We start from the raw sequence: 18,848 nt of genomic DNA on the forward strand, positions 1-18,848 counted from the left end.
ACAAATCAACTTCTAGTCAGGGGGTGATCAAGGCAAGATTTTTAAAGGTAGGGTTAATGACAGGGAGACATATGCATTGGCTTTCTGGGAATAGGCGGGGTTCTTCCTGGAACTGGTTGCCACCTCCTTTTTTTCCTTCTATGGTGCGGTACTTCCTGTTATGGCCACTGGCAAGCGTGTCACTTAGCATGCTCGTGTATTACAGTGAGTGTATGATGGGGCTCAAGGTCTACTGAAGACCAGGTCATCAGCCATTTTAGACTTGGCTGGTTCTAACCAGTTCTGGTGGCCTCCTGTTTTTCTCTTCTGGTGGTTTCCTGTGAGACAAAGATAACACTTCCCCACAGCTTACATTCCCTTGCGGGAGGGGGAGAGTTAGAGTTAACAACCATGGTGACAGTTTCTGACACAACACTATCTCCTTCAAAAGAACATTACTCTTTTTTTTTTTGTTCTCAGGTTTCTCATTAGTTAGATGAGGGACTGGACCTGAACATCAGTAGGGCCATATTTATTATGAATCTATGAATAGCGGAGAAGTTTATGAGTGCATCTTCTCTCTGGTGGTGCCTCTATACTCATCATAGATGGGTGTCAACATGTTATCATTTGAGGCAAATTACAGAAAACTTAATAAATAGCATTCACAGAGTCTTTTCCTTTTTGAAGGCTAAACTATGTACATAAGAAAAGATATAAATTGATTTATAGCATCATTAAGATGTATGAAACAAATTTTTGAATCAGTTTTGAATATCACACAGACTCTTTTAGGGCTCTATTTTAACTGATGCCATATACATATATCAAGAATGTGTGTCATGAATTAGAGTTTTTGTCTATGTCTTTGAAGAATCATCATTGAATCCAAACTGCTGCTTGACTGGTTCAAATAACTTTAACTAAAACACACATTTACAAAGTAATCAATCATGATCTTTCAAAGACTTAGTCAACAATCCATGAAATATAATGTCTTCCTCTTTTTTCCTGGAAGATTTTACTTATAACTCAAAAGATTCATGATGAGTCTGAAGGAAAGTTACTTCCAAAATCTTGGAGAATGAACAAGGATTTGGTTAATTAATGATAAAAGTAAAGAATTATTGGGTGAGACATCCAATGATACTTGGGTACTTCTATTTCTTTAAATTTTATTTTAAGCTTATCTTTTTAAAGATAAAAACTTACTGGAAAAGAATGTCGGTCTCAGAATTAATAAACAAAATTCTAGGCCTTACTTTACTATTAACTGGCTGCATGGCCTTGAGAAATTCACTTTACCTCCCTAGGCTTTACTGTTCACAACTGGAAGATGAGAGTTTATTGTTGTTGTTGTTATCATTGTTTTCTGATCTCTGGAGTCCTTCTACAGGCTCAGACCTGATTCACAGAGATTCTGACTCAACTGGGCCCAGAAGTACATATTTTCATAAGTGGCCAGTGTGATTCTGCTGTAGATTGCCATGAACCACAATTTGAAAAAGTCTTATCTATAAAAACAGAATAATCTCAAGAGATCTGGTACTCTGTTCCCAAACACAAGTGTTCTCAAACAAAATATAACACATATATTTTCATTTTTATGGACTAGATATAAAAGTAGCATGTACATCACCTACCTGATTTCTTAGCTTTTTCACCCTCGTCAAAGAGCCATGATCCTTTTATATTTCATGCATCCACATAGCAGCTCTTACAGGCCTGCAGGAGAGTGAAGAAATAAGCTAATATGTCAAGTTTTTTGAACTACAAACAACGATATGAGTTACATTTTTATAGTCAGTATTCTTCTTAATAACTTTGCTGACAATTCTTCCTAAGATGAACACCTTCTAATAACTCCATAGTTAAAGTGCTATAAAATGTTGTAAGAACAACACAACTCAACTCTCCTTCAAGTACTCTCTTTGAAATATTTTATGCTTAAAACTAAAGGGGTCAAGATAAATGAAAAGTGGAAACACTGGTAAACAGGATGTGTTTCCTTTGTACAACACAGATGTAGACTCATTAATTCTGAAGCATGTTTCCTATGAAACATAGTTGTTTGTGAATGGTAAGAGTGGAAAAAAGAAAATTGTGCAGGTCTTAGAATAAGTAATATGAGTTCATTGGTTAATAAATTCCCAATGCAATAAGAGTTTGGTTGCACTGAAAACAGGACCACTGACCTTAACTTCCCTGCAGCTGTATAACATCTGGAAAAAATAAGGTCAGTTTCTACTTTTGAGTGAAGAATGCTTGTCTAAGTGATTCACACCCACCAAAATGTTTCCATTGTATTACCTTTAGAAGGACTGAGGGGACGCAGTTTGCACTCACTCCTCTGCACTATCTGGACAAATGAGAAAAACTAGGCATTTTTCTTTTGCTTTTAGGAAACATTAACCTGAAAGAGTTTGCTTTGAGTCTTAGCCTAACATAGGTGGTCTAAAACCTTCATGATCTACTAATAAGATGAGAGATTGTATAAAATGGTTAAAATAGGAAACATCTTCCACAGTTACAACAGCTTTTTTCCTTTCCCCTCCCCTCTTCTATTAACTAATGTGAGAACATATCACCTGGGAAATGTCTGGTTAATAGGTACTTAATAAATATTCATGGAACAAATGATTAAATGAATGATTCCCTCCAAACACACAAATATAATGCTATAATAATTCAAAGTTGAGGAGTGTATTATGTCACTGATGCTTGAGGTAACAGTGATAGTTAGAAAGGGTACAGTCACACCACTCTCTATTGATCCAAGTAAGTCAGAAAATAAATTACAGGAACTTATCAGTGGAAACAGCTAGTGTTGCCGTAATTGTAGGCTTTGTTGAGGTTATGCAGAAACCTTTATTTGGTATGTGCTTTCAAGTGTTCTTGTGCAGTCCCAGGAATATGTAATTTAAGCTGTCTCAAATTAAGACTGTTAAATTAGAATATGTTTTTGATTTATGAACAAATTGACACAAACAGGTTAAATGACTTGTTCAAGGTCACAGAGTTCATCATTAGTAGACTCTAGCGATGGAGGTTAAACATAAATTTGAGACACCATAGGGAATGTAAAGATGAGCAAGAGTTCAACCCTTGCCCTTTAAGTGCTTGAAAGACTTTTAAGGAAACAGGCATGTAAAAAATATAACTGCAACATAAGGAAGAAAGTGATATGTTGCAAAAAAGAGAAATGCTTTGGGGATTCAGTGAAAGATATGACTTTTGATCTGAGGCAGGAGCCAGTGGAAAGGAGATGGTGAGGGGACAGCATTGGGGATTATTAGGTGATTATTAATAGAGGAGGTAATCTTTTAACTGAAATTGAAGAATGATTAAGAATTGAACTCATAGAGATGGAGAAGAAGATAATGCCAGGAATGAAACCTATTAGCAAAGATAAGGTTGATGAGTGTAAAACAAAGGCAAAGAAAACCTAAATAGTTCAATTTGGCTGCTGAATTAGTTTGGAGAAGGAGCAGAATGGGAATTGAGCATGGAAAGGTCATGAAAAGCCTTGAATGCAAGACTGATGAAGACCTTGGAGTAGACTTGACAGGAAATAGGGAAATATGCCCAGGTTCTTGTGCAGGGAAATAACAGGAAGAAAGTTGTTTTTTAAGGAGATTAGAGGGTGTTGATCACGACAGACTAGGGAGAAAGACTGGAGAAAATGAGAGCGTAACAGTAATCCAGGTGAAGAGCAAAGAGAACCAGAATTAGGGGCCCTACCCCAGTTAGGATGTTTCTGAGTTACGTTTTTAGTATCACAACTACCTGGCCATCCAGGTAAAGACAAAACTTAGAGAATATATCAATGAAGAAAAAGTGGTTGAGAGATCTCACTTTACTCCAACACTTAGGAAAGAGAAAGAGAGTTAGTTCTAGTGCTGGATGAGTATAGAGAAAAAGGTGGATGGATGTTAGTCAGTCTGTCGCCTCTTCATTCTTCCTTCCATCCTCCTGTTCCTTGTCTGATGTTTACTGAGTAACTGCTAGGCACTGTGAGGTATAAAAAGTGGACCCGAAAGGTGGGTTTCTTGCCCTAAAAAGCTTATAGGTTAATTGGTGGGCGGGTGAGAACATAAAATACGCAGAGAAATGGCAAGCTGGAAAGTGACCTGAGAGGAAAGAAAATGCTCCAAGAATTCAAAGGAGGAAGAAGTTACTTTGGACCTAAAGCATTCAAAAAAAAGTTAATGAAAGAGATGGCATCTGAACTGGATCTTGAAGGATGAGTATGGTGAAAACATGAGGACTGGAGCAGAGGAGTATACTGATAGGAAGGAACATCACATAAAAGGTGTGGAAGCACAGAGCATGTGGCTACATGGGAAGGGAGAGGAGCTCCTTTTGGCTAAAGAGTCATTCTCAGCATGGGTCAGACATCAGAATCACCCAGAAAGTTTTAGAATATTTGATCCCCAAAGATTCATCCCCAAAGATTCTAGTTTAATTGGTCTGGGTGGAAGGCCTGGGCATCCATACTTTTTAAAAGCTCCCAGGTGATTCTTAACTGCAAGCAGTTGAGACCAAGGTACAGGAAGGAGAGAAATAGCAGAGAAGTTTTGAGAGAAAATTGAACTCCAAGAGTGGAAGCCAAATCTAATGAGTTTTTGCCATTCTGCACAGTTCAATGAAAATCTGTACCATTTGTGTTATGACTTAGAATCAAAATTTCTGAGTACAAAAATGATTAAGACATTTTGAAAGGAGGTTATTTTTCTGTTGGCTAAACTCCAATTGGTGTTCAAAAGAAAATCAATTGTATGAAAAATGTGAAATTCAGTAAGACAGAGGCTCCTTTTTGTTACTTTGTTTCGTGTCTAACAGAGTGCATTTGAATATAGGTCCCTAATAAATAGCTGATAACAAAACAAGCAAACAAACAAACAAACAAAAATGTTAAAAGATCTTAGAGATGTGTGGTTTCTATTAGATGTAAGAAATTGAAACAAAAGACATTATTATAGCATAAACCTTTCTGGTTCACCCTGAGTGTCACAGAACTTGGACAATATGCAATGCAGACCGTGCATTAATTTAGCAGGATGTATTTCTTTTCTCTTTACATATCAATACTCCTGTCTATACAGCAGGCACTCCCCAACCCAGTCTCCCCTTTTTGAAAATCACAACTGTTCAAACATAAAAATGTGCTACGTTGGAATGCAAACTGTTATCACAAGAGCTCTTCATCAACATCCAGCCCACCATGGCTTGATTAGTAGCAATTTCCTTCACTTCTATATAGCATTTCCCCTTCCTCTCTCCTCACACCAGCCAATCAGGAGAACACTAAGCTCCACCCCCTAGAGGTTCAAACTGCATAGGTCTGTGGCAAGGCCCAGGAATTTGTATTTTTTTAATATTTTATTTTATTAGAGTATAGTTGATTTACAATGTTGTGTTAGTTTCAGGTGTATAGCAAAGTGATTCAGTTCTACATTTTTTTTTTCTTTTTCAGATTCTTTTCCCATATAGGTCATTACAAAACATTGAGTATAGTTCCCTTTGTTATACAGGAGGTCCTTGTTGTTTCTCTGTTTTGTTTGTAGTAGTGTGTATATGTTACTCCCAAATTCCTTATTTATGCCCCACTTTACCTGTCCCCTTTGGTAACCATAAGTTTGTTTTCTATGCCTGTGAGTCTATTTCTGTTTTGTAAATAAGTGCATTTGTATCATTTTTTTAGATTCCAGATATAAATGATATCATATGATATTTGTCTTCTGTCTGACTTATTTCACTTAGTATGATAATCTCTAAGTTCATCTGTGTTGCAGTAAATAGCAATATTTCATTCTTTTTTATGGCTGAATAGTATTCCATTGTGTATATATATATATATATATATATATATATATATATATATACCACATTTTCTTTATCCATTCATCAGCCAGTGGATATTTAGGTTGCTTCCATGTCTTGACTATTGTAAATGGTGCTGTGGTGAACATTGGGGTGCATATGTCTTTTTGAATTATGGTTTTCTCCAGATATATGCCCAAGAGTATTTTTAAATGTCTCCTCAGGTGAGCTTAAAGATTAGCTGGATTTGATATATACTACTTTTCATAGTGATATATCATTAGCTATTGTTTCACCTTACCATATATCCATAGGTAATCAAACTTCATTCCTCTAAAACACCTTTTAAGTCAACAGTGTTAATTTTAAGTAGTCTAAATGACACATTCCTGAGACTGCACAAACTGACTACAAAGTACAAACCGTACAGCAAAGGCTTCTGGATAACCTCCACAGTAATATGAATGACCGCAGTAGATGCTTCCACTGATAAATCGCCGCTATTTTTCCTTACTTACTTGGATCATTATAGAATAAGGGTGATGGTACTCATTCTTGCTGTCATGGCCTCATCAAGAATCATTTTGTCAGGTAGGTTTGCCCAGAGGCTTATATGAAACATACATGACAGAGACTCATAAAGCATAAACTGAAACGTAGGGCAGAAACCCTTTCTGGTCTCTAGTGCTAGCATACGGCAGGTGCTTAGTAAACATCTGTGGAATGAATAAACTGAATATTAAATATTTGCTAAAGAAATGAATAGGAGGGCCAAAAATATCCTGGAAACTTTTGAGGTTAACTTTAAACTATTTTAGGATCTTAGACATTTGAAACATATGTAGAGTTAATGCTATTTTTAAAGGGTTGAAAATTGCCAGAGTAATTGACTCTGGTGCTTTTCTGTCCTTGGTAGGTGAGTTAACCCTGGGGGTCCTTTGCTGAACTTTGGAGTGCTGATTCTAGGTGTCCAGGGCAATGGCGCTGTGTTAGGTTCTTGGTATTTTATTATTTTTTAAAATGAATGTATAGTCATTATTGTATATGATACAGATACAAAAAGACACAAAAAATCAAAAAGCCACATTTTACTTTCTTTTTCTACGAGCAAAACAATATCTAGTGAACAACGTTTAAAATTAAAAATAACTTCTACTAATGAAAACATATGTTTTTGTTTTGGGGGCTTTTGCTTGTTTGTTTGCTGAATTTAGAGGACGATTCCAGCAATACCTCCTCACAGCTCCTCTCTCCTCTGTTCCACAACCCCCCACCCAAACACTTGCTACTATTAGTAGGAAAGGTGTTAATTGCCTCCTAATTCTGCCTCCCAGTTCATTGACTATGTTAAAATCATCTGGAGCCTGTCACAGGCTGAAATTTCTCTTCTCAAAATGGTGGCCCATAACATTCCTACATCCTTTCCGCAGATGGTTCGAATTTATTCTCTTGAAGCTCCACCCTCACTGAAGGTCCTCAGTTTTACAGTCTGTCTTTTTACGGGGCCAAGGTATTTTTCCTATTGGATAGTTTTAAAAAGAACCCATATTGACTAGAATAGGTTTAAGAGAAGCTATGATTTCTTCAAAGTCTCCAACAGCGTTCCCTCAACTCCACACAAACTTGAATTAATGGGGCAAGGGATACTTACTGAATCACCAGCACCACTTTTTTGGCTCCTGGATTTTCCTCATAGAGCTCTTGTAAAAGTTGCTTTTTAACAGTGGCACAGTCACAGTTATTAAGTAAAGCGGAGGCCTTGCCAACTTTCTGGTTTTGCTGCCCAAATTATTGAATGTTTGGTTGATTATAGCCCTAAAACACCCACATACTAAGAAGCTTTTAAACATTTTCTCCCCTGGGCAATCACCTGGTATACCTGAACTGAAAGTCCACCACATATAAATTAAGTATTTACTCAACTAACTGCTAAAATCAATGGCCTTGAGGAATACATTAAAAATTACACAACAGAGCTTGGCTTTTATGAATTAAAACTCCTAAAGCTTAAATGTGATGACCTCTTCTCAACCTGGAAAACTGATTTTAATTTTTATGCAGTATTATGCAACAACCCCTAGAGATAAGCACATTGTTGTTAAGGGTCCAATATATGAACTCATATATAAGGTGTAGCACGGAAAAAGTGAGCTGGAGGAAAGAAAAAAATTAAATATATAATTTTAAATTATATATATATATATATATATATATATATATATATATATATATCTCAATGCTTAGTAATGAAAGTATGAATGATAACCCTTCACTGTCCAAGTTGAATATCTGCTGTGAAAAGAAAAGTACATATTTCAATAAAACACACATGACAAAGGAAAATTGTTGTTTTAAGCCTCTGACTAGGAAAGCCTAATCAAACATTATGCCAATGGTAAAACAGGCCAAAACAGAAATGAGAATGGAGAAATTTGAGGAAGAGAGCTTTAGCCCCAATTCATGCTCACTTTTTTGCAAAATTTATCACAAATCAGGACAAGGAAGGAAAGAGTGGAAGGTTAGTTTCTTGGCTAAATGAAAGGTTTAAATAAGAACAAAATAATTGTTTCCTTCATGATTTCAAAGACTGATAACTGATGATAGAGAAGCAGGCACCAGAAACACAGAGTCAGGCGTGGAGTCATTGTTGGTGCAAGACCACAGTTAATGGATCATTTCTAATTCAAAGAGAGCATGATTTCTTCTGGGTCTCAACAGTTGAACACATAGTCAGCTCCTTAACGGTTCACCACCCCAGCAGATGCTTACAGTTTCTGAGTCACTAAAATCCTAAAGCAGGTTGAGGGATATTGAAATATATTGGAACATGGAACACACTAGCATGAATAGTGATCAAGTCCATTCGCAAGAGAGAAAAATCTCATGTTGATAACTTCTAAATGGTTATTGCTGCTTGGGATGTCTTCAGCATAAATATTGGTGGCCTCAGTGATACACATAGCCTCAAATAGCTGAAGCAAGAGTAAAAAACACAATAAAACAAACAAACAAATGGCAGCCCCAACTTGGTAACCCAGAACACTGCCTTAACAAGCACGTGAGGCTGCTCTCCAGAGAAGAGGTTCTTAACCTTTTGGGAAACACAACTTATTTTAACAATTTGATACATTTTATGGATTTGCTCAGAAAAGAAAATGCACACATGGGGCCACACACAGAGTAATATAATAATATTTTAGGATATTCACAAGACCTGTCTAAGTCTCTTAATGAATTCCATTTGAGAACTGAAGACCTAAGGGCTCTCCAAAATGCCTGGGATCAATTGAAAGGGGCTAGAAGAACAACAGGACAAGTGGGAAAGTGTGGGGAATAACCACCAGGACTCAGGCAGGGAAAAGCTGTTTAAGAGGGGCAATAGGTAAAATGAGTTGGAGTTAAATAGATCTTATCTGCTTCGTGGTTAAGGCAAATTACTTAACCCCTTCGGAGCACTTCTCTACCTCGGTTTTCTCATCTGTTAAATCTGTAAAAAACAACCATTTTACACAAGGCTGTTGTGCTGATTAAATGAGAGAATGTGTTTAATGTGCTATTGAATAGGTGCTCTGTGAATAGATATTGTTTCCTGATGGTGTATCAACTTAGAAAAAAATGAACGTTCTAAAAGAATTTCATTTTTTTATTGGAATAGTTAAAAACTGGATATAATCCATATGTCCATGACTGGGCAATGATTAAATAAATTATGGTACATCATCACAGTGAAATAGTATGAAGCAGCTTTAAAATGAGTTAAAGCTATACTTATTGAAGTTGATGTGCTAGTATGGATAGATGTTTATTTACACTATTAAATGGAAAAAGCAAGCTGTAAAACAATATTCTACCCTGTAAAGTACTCATCATTTATATAAGGATTTCCCACTGATGGACATTTAGGTTGGTTTCTGTTTTTCTCCCTAGGTTTAAATAACAACTCTCTATAACCAAGCTTCTGATTTTTTTCTTTAAGATGGACTCCTAAAAAGGAAATTGCTTAGTCAAAAGATACATACATTGTAAAGCTTTAGAGAGATATTGTCAAATCACTTGGCAGTTAACCCATATCAATTTACAATTATACCTGAACTGTTTAAGACTCCCCCCAAACCATGCTCTATTTATTTTGCATACTTTTGAAGCTTTGTTAATTTTATAGTTCAGATTAATTGAGGGTCACTTTGAGTTTCATTTTCAATTATTATCAGGGATGAACATTTCTTTCACATGCATGTTAGTATATTGCCCTCTACACACTTTTCTATGGAGTTTTAGTAGGGTTTTTTTTTTCATTAAATTTAAAGTATGAAAGGTAGAAAATCTTTGGCTTTCATATTTCTTCGTGACACATTCCAATTTAGATATCTATCTTTTCACATTTATAATATTTTTGGCATACAAATTTTAAATTTTATATAGTCCAAACTACTGATTCCCCTTTCTGATTTCTTCCCATGTTCCTATGTTTAAAAAGATTCCCATACTAAGAATGGGCAAGTACTTAATGATATTTTCTTGTAGATTGGTTTATGGTTTCCTCTATACATTTAAATCTATAACTTTTCTCAGATTTTGTAGAGTAAGTTTAGGGTCTTTTTACTTTGTTTGGTCAATTATTCTTTTTCAGCAATTTATAACCAATGATCTTATCCCAGTGTCTTGTTTTACTCATATTTTATATTTGGCTTGGAGTCCCCATCTCTCTCCTGGGACCTAGTAGTGACTTCAGGCAGAAGTCTTTTAGCAAGTCCTTACAGTGCTGTGAACTTAGAGTCAGAGTTTTCTAAGTGCAGAATTTTCTCAACCAACTGCATTGTTTGTTGTTGTTGTTGTATATGTGAGATTATTTCTAGCATTCTTGTTATCTATCATTAAGGTTATAGATATAAAATGAGCATGTATCAAAGATTTTTAACTCATTAATTAATGAGGAACTGGTAGATGTTACTATTGATTCCAAGAAGAATTCAGAGCAGAGACATATAAAGGGAAAAAGAAATTTTGAAATGAATTTACAACTAGATGCAAAACTGGTCTATCAAAATCAGTGCAAAACTTAGTTGCAGTCCATCAAACACAACTGCTTTGCATTTATACAGACAAGAAGTATTTGCATTATTATCAGATTTCTACCACTTACAGAGTTGTAATATCAATCAAAGATGAGAAAACCTAAATTAGTGAGTAGTCAAGATAGTCACCATTTGTTTTTTGCCCTTTCACAGTCTCTCACAATTTTCCCTGACAGTTTCCTCCCCTCTTTTTATCATAATAATTTCAAAGAAAGATTATTCTTATAAAATAAAGCTGGTCTCATTAGAGTTGACTGATTTTTTACATAGGTGAAGTAAAAATTTTATTTACCATATTGGACACCTTAAGTTGCCCATGTAAACCCTAAATCCATACAATTTTGAACAAATACTAAATTAAACTGTGCTTGGAAATTTTCATAAGAACTCTCAAATTGGATTTTTAAAAACCTCTATTATTTGTTGACCTGAGGCTAGGAAACCAAGCCCAAGGAATGCTCAAGTTAGTTACACAGAATATATAATATTCTTGGACTTTTTAAGTCAAGAAATAGGCCAGGGCTTCATAGACATTGCTTCCATAAGTAAAGTCAAACTTAATCCCTGAAAAGAGTGGCTGTTTCTACCTGATTAAATAAGCATTATTTTCAAGTATGACATTCTAGTCAAGGCCCTGATTTTATAATTTGTACAATTATATTATGTACAATTATAGATGACAGAGCATTATTGAACCTATGCAAATAACTAAATGGCCGTGGAAAGTAAGGAGACTTAATATAAATTTCTGAATCCTGGAAGAGAAGTGGGAATCAGATATCATTTTAAAATGTTTCACTTCAGTTTACAAAAGCAGACTTTACTAAATTGCAATGGGTTACATATTGCTTAACAAGAGAGAGATAGGGTAGTTCTTATATATCTGAAAATAGAAGCTTAAAAGAATATCAAGAATATTCCAGACAAATAGCCACAATATAATTTCTCTTATTAGTTCGTTCAGTCTTATTATAATTGATTCCTGCTCCACTGGATCTTTGGTTAGCTGTCCTATGCAGTCCTCTCATTTGGCCAAAACAGGACCTGGAAATCGGCGGTGCAGTTTGGAAGTTGTCTAATCTATGTCAGCTCAGCTTTGAAGTGTCAATAATTGAAGTACCTGGTATAGTTCTTTTCTACAATATTCTGACACTTTTCTTCTTAGTTGAAGACACAGATTCTCACCTGTAACTATAAGAGAGACTTCAAGAAAGCATCAGAGTAAAACAATACCATCTGTAGGTGATAGGGACTTAAAATGTCTGAGTGATTTATTACTAATAATTTTCAAATGTGAACAGTCTGATGAGGGTTCATAATAAGAATAATGCAGAAAACAAAATGGTTAGTGCTTTCTGTGGTATGCAAAACAAAGATGATAAAGCCATTCTCTGCCCCCCACAAAAAAAAAATATGACAAACCATCTAAGGATAATGATTAAATTTATTTTAAAAGAAGTTTGTGAGTGCTGTACTTGATTCAGAAAAATGGATGAAAATAATTTTATAGAGGAAGAACTATTGAGATATGACGTAAAATAATCCTAAGATATAATTGTTTATAACAGGAACATCAAATAAGAGGTTCAGTAAGTCTGCAGTAAGACCTAAACATTTGTATCTTTAAAAACAAGAGCTGAAATTATGACAGATAACATTATACTACTGTTGTCTAATATCATCAGGCTCAGTACCACCAGAACTCTGCTAAATACAACAAAACCTGATGGAAATATTCCTAAGAGTTGCAATCAGTGTTTTCCCTGAGGGTAAAGCCATATTATAAGACAAGAAGGGCAATGACATTACCCCAGGGACTTCCCAAAAAGCACACAAAATATCTGAAAATTTATGTTAATAACATTATACCTATATAAATATAATCTCGGCAAGGCTGAGCACCTCTTCTGATTTAACAACTCTTCCCACAGAATTCTACAGAAAAATCTAATTCTTTCTGGCACCTCTTTTCAAAGGTGAAAAAATAAATCTTTGTGATTTTTCCAGGGGCCCTCTGGGAAATCGCAAATATAGCTTCTGGTGTAAAATATATCTGGAAGGTTTTATTTAATTTTTCTATACTTAGGGTCCAATTATGGAAAGTCAAAAATCAGGAAAAAAATTATCAGAAGATATTTGGACACTTGATTAAGATAGGATCAGGGTGCTACAAAAAATAATACTGAGTTAACTAATTAAACATTTAAGACAATAAAACATTTAAAAATAAACATTACATTAACATGATTGTAAAGAACCTTAGCTCTTTATAAGCGAGGAATTTTTGTTCTTTGTTTTCTTTTATTTGTTTCTTATTTTTTTCTTTCTTAAACAATCAAGGATGTAATAAATTCATCATAAAGGACAGAAAATTATTCTTGTAAGACACAATTTGCTACCTAGACAGATTACACAGAAGGTATTAAAAAAAAAGAAAAGAAAAGACTTTCATATAGTAGGCAAAGGAATTAGCCAATAATCAAGTCCATCAAGACAGGGCAAACTTAACTAAAATTTTAGCACATTTCATCACTTCTATTCAGTCTCAAGTACTATAAACCAAGGAAAGGGAAATTTACTTCCAAATTTTGTCCTTCATTTTGCTTTTTCATATCACAGCAATTCTCAGGAAATCCATGAACTCAAAATAATTTTTATATTAATAGTAAGATGTTATTTCTGTTAACATTTCAATTATATTCATCATAGCTATAATCAAATGAATCAGTATTTTAAATTTGCTCAATTTCCACTTCCAGTATGGTAAATATTGAAAGTTATAATCCACATAAAATTTCTTTGTGGTCTTTAGTAAGTCCCAAGATTTTACAGAGGTTCTGAGATAGAACAAAAGAAAAAAAGAAAAGCCTGAAAAGCACTACTATATATACATTATATAGTTATGTTTAATATATATTGTGTATAATTATAACAGTGTATAGCAGTGATTTTTTTTAAAGATTTAACTTTATTTATTTTTGGCTACGTTGGGTCTTTGTTGCTGCGCGCGGCCTTTCTCTAGTTGCGTCAAGCAGGGGCTACTCTTCGTTGCCGTGCGCAGGCTTCTCCTTGTGGTGGCTTCTCTTGTTGCAGAGCACAGGCTTCAATAGTTGTGGTACATACGTGGGCTCAGTAGTTGTGGCTTGCGGGCTGTAGAGCACAGGCTCAGTAGTTGTAGTGTACGGGCTTAGCTGTTCCGCGGCATGTGGGATCTTCCCGGACCAAGGATCAAACCCGTGTCCCCTGCATTGGCAGGCAGATTCTTATCCACTGCGCCACCAGGGAAGTTCCTATAATAGTGACTTTATATATATAAACATATATAAAAATTATATAAATTATATTTATAAATATATAAATTATAAATATATAAATGTATAAGTTATATATAAATGTGTTATATGTGTATATAGATATGTATAATTACTACTATATACTGTTATAAAGCCTCCACTATAGGATATAACTCCTTTCTCTTTGAAACACAAAAGCAAAGAGACAGTGGTATTAGTCTGTCCCTATTGCTTATGATGTAGTCTCAACCATTCATATTAATTGTGATTTTTAACCAAAGTAACTTCTATTTCATAGAGAAAACTAGAGGTGGATAACTAAGTACTGTCTCTCTCCTAAAAGCATTTTAACAGACAAGCAAAGTTTATATTACATCTTTGTACAGCCACACACAGATCTTTTTAAAGAGACAAAATGAACAGTTCATTAACATGACCCAAGATAGGAACTTTCCATTGGATATAAGCAAAGTATATAAACTTAAAATTATTCCTAATAATTAGGCATCAAATTTTCAGTATTCTATCATAATTAGAAACTATCTGGATATCATATGAATATTCATTATGTAATTCAACCTAACAGCCGTTTAAGTTTTTATATTACTTAAAGATCTGGGGAATTATATTCAAGCTGACATAGTAAAAAACAAAATTACTGTTGACATAAAGTTGTCAGAAAAATGATTTGATTTTGTTGAATACAGACTTACATTTCTCATTATCTTAAAGATTGTGTCGGAGTAACGTTAGCTTATTTGACCAGTATATCTCAATAAGTTAAAAAAAAGTAAACCCAAGTACAGTAGAATAAAATGTATATGCTTATGTTATACCTAACATTGATAAATCAGAGGACAAGCTGTTTGCATTAAACCAAAATTATTACAGTAGTCTGATTTACCAAATATTTATCTCAATTATATGACCTTAAGTTGTTTAAACATTTCTGTGAGAATAACTTTTTAAGGATAGCACATTTAAAGTATCCAAACTTTAATTTCCATATTTTCCTGGAAGTTTATAAATATTTGACTTACATAAGAACTTACTTGTATAAGAACTCTATAGGCCAATCAGAACAGAGTTTCTTTAATTTAGGAGATTTTTAAATCTAATTTATGAATTCCTCCAGAGATAGGAAAATATTATATACTCACACATAAAGATGTAAAGGTCTTTCTGAATTCTAAGCATATATACACACAGACATGTAGGGAACATATAGCTTCAAATCTAAACATTAGCCACAGTTCAAAAGTAAATGCAAAGAAGTTACCAGTCCATATATCAAAGAGTTGTCCTCTTTCCTGATGCACATGGGATTCTTAATTTCTTCAAAGTAGACAAGTAAACAAATAAAGAAAAACTGCTAACAAATCAGATTCTCTGTTATCTCTCCCTCAAGAAAGAATAAATCTCGGTGATCTATTAATCTATTTACAGAGATCACTAAGGTTAAGACGTAAAATCAAATTTCGAATCATTGTTGTCACCAATGGGGAATAATTTATTCATTGTAAAAGTTCCGAAAACACAAACAAAACGCAAAAATAGCAAAAGGGAAAATATGTAAAATTAATTTACAAATTGGTACAAAGCAGGTCCCAATACAGGGCAATAATCAATGGCATGCCACTGGGCGCAATTAATTTGCATCTTTGTAGACAAGAATATACTGCATTATTATCAGTTCTCTCCAACTTAAAGATTTGTAAAATGGCACAAAAACGTGGACGGGTAAGCCACTCGAGACACCCACTCCTTTTGTTTTACCCATTTCAAAATCTTTACAATTTTACAAACTCTATTTAACCAAAGATGGGTCAAATATATTCTTTCTCACTAGTGTAAGAAAATGAATACTATGGGGAAAAGGCAATATCAAAGCTTCTTTCTAGTCCCAGATTTAAATTTCTTATCATCTCTTCCTACAAGAGAAGGAGAGAGAGCGAGTAACATCATTCTTTTGTACTTCAAATATAGAAAAGGCCCAATGGCTAATATTTTGCAATTGTAGATATTGTCTGACTCGTTTAGCATCTGTTTTCTCTTACCAGTACCACATTAGTGAACACTTGCCCCCATAGGCATTCCCTAGGAGCCTGTAAGCATGACAGACTATCGTGAATAAAGGCAAAAGGACCAAACCTTTTTTCACAGATTACAATACAAAGGGGAAAAAAAGTAGATCAAATAGTTTTTAAACTGATAAGAAATTTTTTATGAAACCCAGGGTAGGGACAGGTAGTTAGTTACACTAGTCTGAACCAGTTCCAAACTTGAGACATTTTTATTTGACAAACTTGAAATCAAGGTAGCATTCTTTTTGACTTATTACCCTGCTATCACATGTGTTTACAAAACCCTCCCCTGGGAACTTTGCAGAGTTAGTGACCCATGGGGTTCAGTCTAGACAAGCATGAACCTGGGGAACACTGCTTTGATCCTAGATATTTTCAGTAATGTCACAACCCAGGGCCTCAAAGCTCCTGATTGGAATTATTACCACTCCTGAGAAAAAGAATCTAGGGGGAAACACAAACATATCTCCATGGCCACAGCCTTCTTAGTTCTGTTTGCTGCAACATTGAAGCACGAAGAAAATTCATTTAATGCTAATTATTTACATGGACTGGACTGATTAACGATATGATTTATGTATTTTAGGCTCAACCAGGTGACAACTCTACTAGAACCCCTATCCAGACAGAGCTCTACATACAAGCTGTCATTTTTGACCACGTTTCCAGAAGAAAGACTTAACTACCAACATGTTAGATGGTTTCCTAATGGTTTGCTAAATTTAAATGACTCCTATAACCAGAAGCAAATTAGAATAATAAATGAGTCCTGTAGCTATAAGGCAAATCAGAATAATAAAAGTTGATAAAGAAATTAGAAAGAAAATCACGATCTTGATTATCCGTTTTGTGGTACAAATAACTTCTTAATCTGATCTGAGGTTTTTCTAAATTTTTTTCCCCCTAAACACTGAAGCTGATTGCAGTAGTTCATGGGAGAAAATCTTATGGCTATTTCAAAGATATAGTCATTAATGACTTCTTTTGTACCTCAGATTTTCCACGTGTTTCCAAATGTTCCAAAAATGTTCTGGGTCCTACTATTGCCAAATATAGCAGGCCAAGCCTTATACCACATGGCAGTGCTAGCTCCCGAAATCACTGGAAGACAGGCATAAGGAAATATAAATACAAGGTTTTTAGTAGCACTACATGAGTAAATATAATCTGAAATATCCCATGAGATGATGTATGAAATGATTGAAGTGTTTGATATGTTTATGTGCCTGGACAATATGAACCCCATGACAATAAAGCTGAGAAAATGAAATCTAAAGGAAACCAGAAGATTTTAGAGAAATGAGGACCTCAGAAGAGTGAAGAACATGTTTTCCTAATATACCCCTGCAGATGACTTTTGTGCAGAAAAGATGTTCAGAGGCCATTTGTGATTTAAGATTCATATTTGGCTCTTCCTCTTCTCCTTCGCATTGTCTTTCTTCACTTTCTAAACAATCCAGTTCTAAAGCAATTAGGTGGAGCCAAGCAAGGTAGAAGTCTGCTCAGTGTGGGTATGGGGGTGGGAAATCCCGGAGCAGGAATTCCCCGGTTGCAATGGGGTAACAAGGCTGTATTCATGGTGGAGGTGATGGTCTGGCACGAGGTGTCAGATCTCAGTCTAGGTGAGTAGCGTGGTGTTAAATTAGAATTGGATATATTGGTGTGATCTCATCATTTTCAATATATACAACAGGTACAGAATATATGTTAATGTGTGTATGTCTGCATATTCCAATGCTCCATCCACTGAGAGGGCCTTGGAGCAGCAGCACCCAATATCAGTGAGCACAGCGCACCTAGCACCCAGATCTTAGTTTCTCAACACCATTTTCTGCCAAAGGGAAGAAGGGATCCTTAGAGAAATGACTGATTCCAGGGCTGAGGCAGGGAAAATAAAAGAGTCTGGAATCTCTGTGCCAGAAAGCAAAGCAGTTCTGGAAAAATGAAGGGGACTTATCAAAAGGACACAGAATCCACCTTGAAAGTGTTCCCACTGGCCAAATCTGAGACAGTTTGAGCATCAAAATAAATAGTGATAACAACAGGCATAAAATAGGAAACCATGAGTCTATACTGATCTATGTAAATGAGCAATTGATGAGGAATAGGATATTTACATAGTATCTCACATAAAATACTTATTAATTACAGAGGGAAAAATGGAAAAGCCTGAAAGACACCACTTTCATAAGTGATCAAAGAGAATATGATTAGTAATGAGGTGAACTGAATTTGTTCCCCACCGAAGAAGATGCAACAGAGGAACTCAGCATCCCTTTTGTAATAATCCTGCCAAAGTTGCATAACCTGAATCTAATCAAGAGAAAACACAGACAAACCCAAATCCAAGGACATTAAACAAAATAACTGGCTTGACGTCTTCAAAAGTGTCAAGATCATCAAAGTAAAAGACTGAGAAATTGTCCCAGATTGAGTGAGACTAGAGAGACATGATAATCAAATGCAACACAAGACTCTGAGTTTCATTTGTACCGTATAAAGGGAATTTGGGGACAACTGGTGAAAATTGAATGATTTCTGAAGATTAGATGGTAGTAATATAAAAATGTTTATGTCCTGATTTTGATGATTAT

The 18,848-nt window shown here is 35.0% G+C and overlaps 1 protein-coding gene across 2 annotated transcripts in view; it reads left to right on the plus strand.

Annotated features, from left to right (window-relative positions):
• Positions 1-16,936, plus strand: part of CFAP299 (cilia and flagella associated protein 299) — a gene marked incomplete at both ends in the record, with an annotated part of 616,738 nt that extends 599,802 nt beyond the window's left edge. For both annotated transcript variants that reach the window (XM_082837623.1, XM_082837624.1), the window contains one exon: positions 16,841-16,936. In XM_082837623.1, the coding sequence (XP_082693749.1) occupies positions 16,841-16,936 (96 nt within the window). The remainder of the gene's footprint in view (positions 1-16,840) is intronic.
• Between the last annotated feature and the right edge of the window lie 1,912 nt (positions 16,937-18,848).

This window comes from Leucopleurus acutus, assembly GCF_964270905.1.
Source record: "Leucopleurus acutus genome assembly, chromosome: 4".
Taxonomy (NCBI): Eukaryota; Metazoa; Chordata; class Mammalia; order Artiodactyla; family Delphinidae; genus Leucopleurus; species Leucopleurus acutus.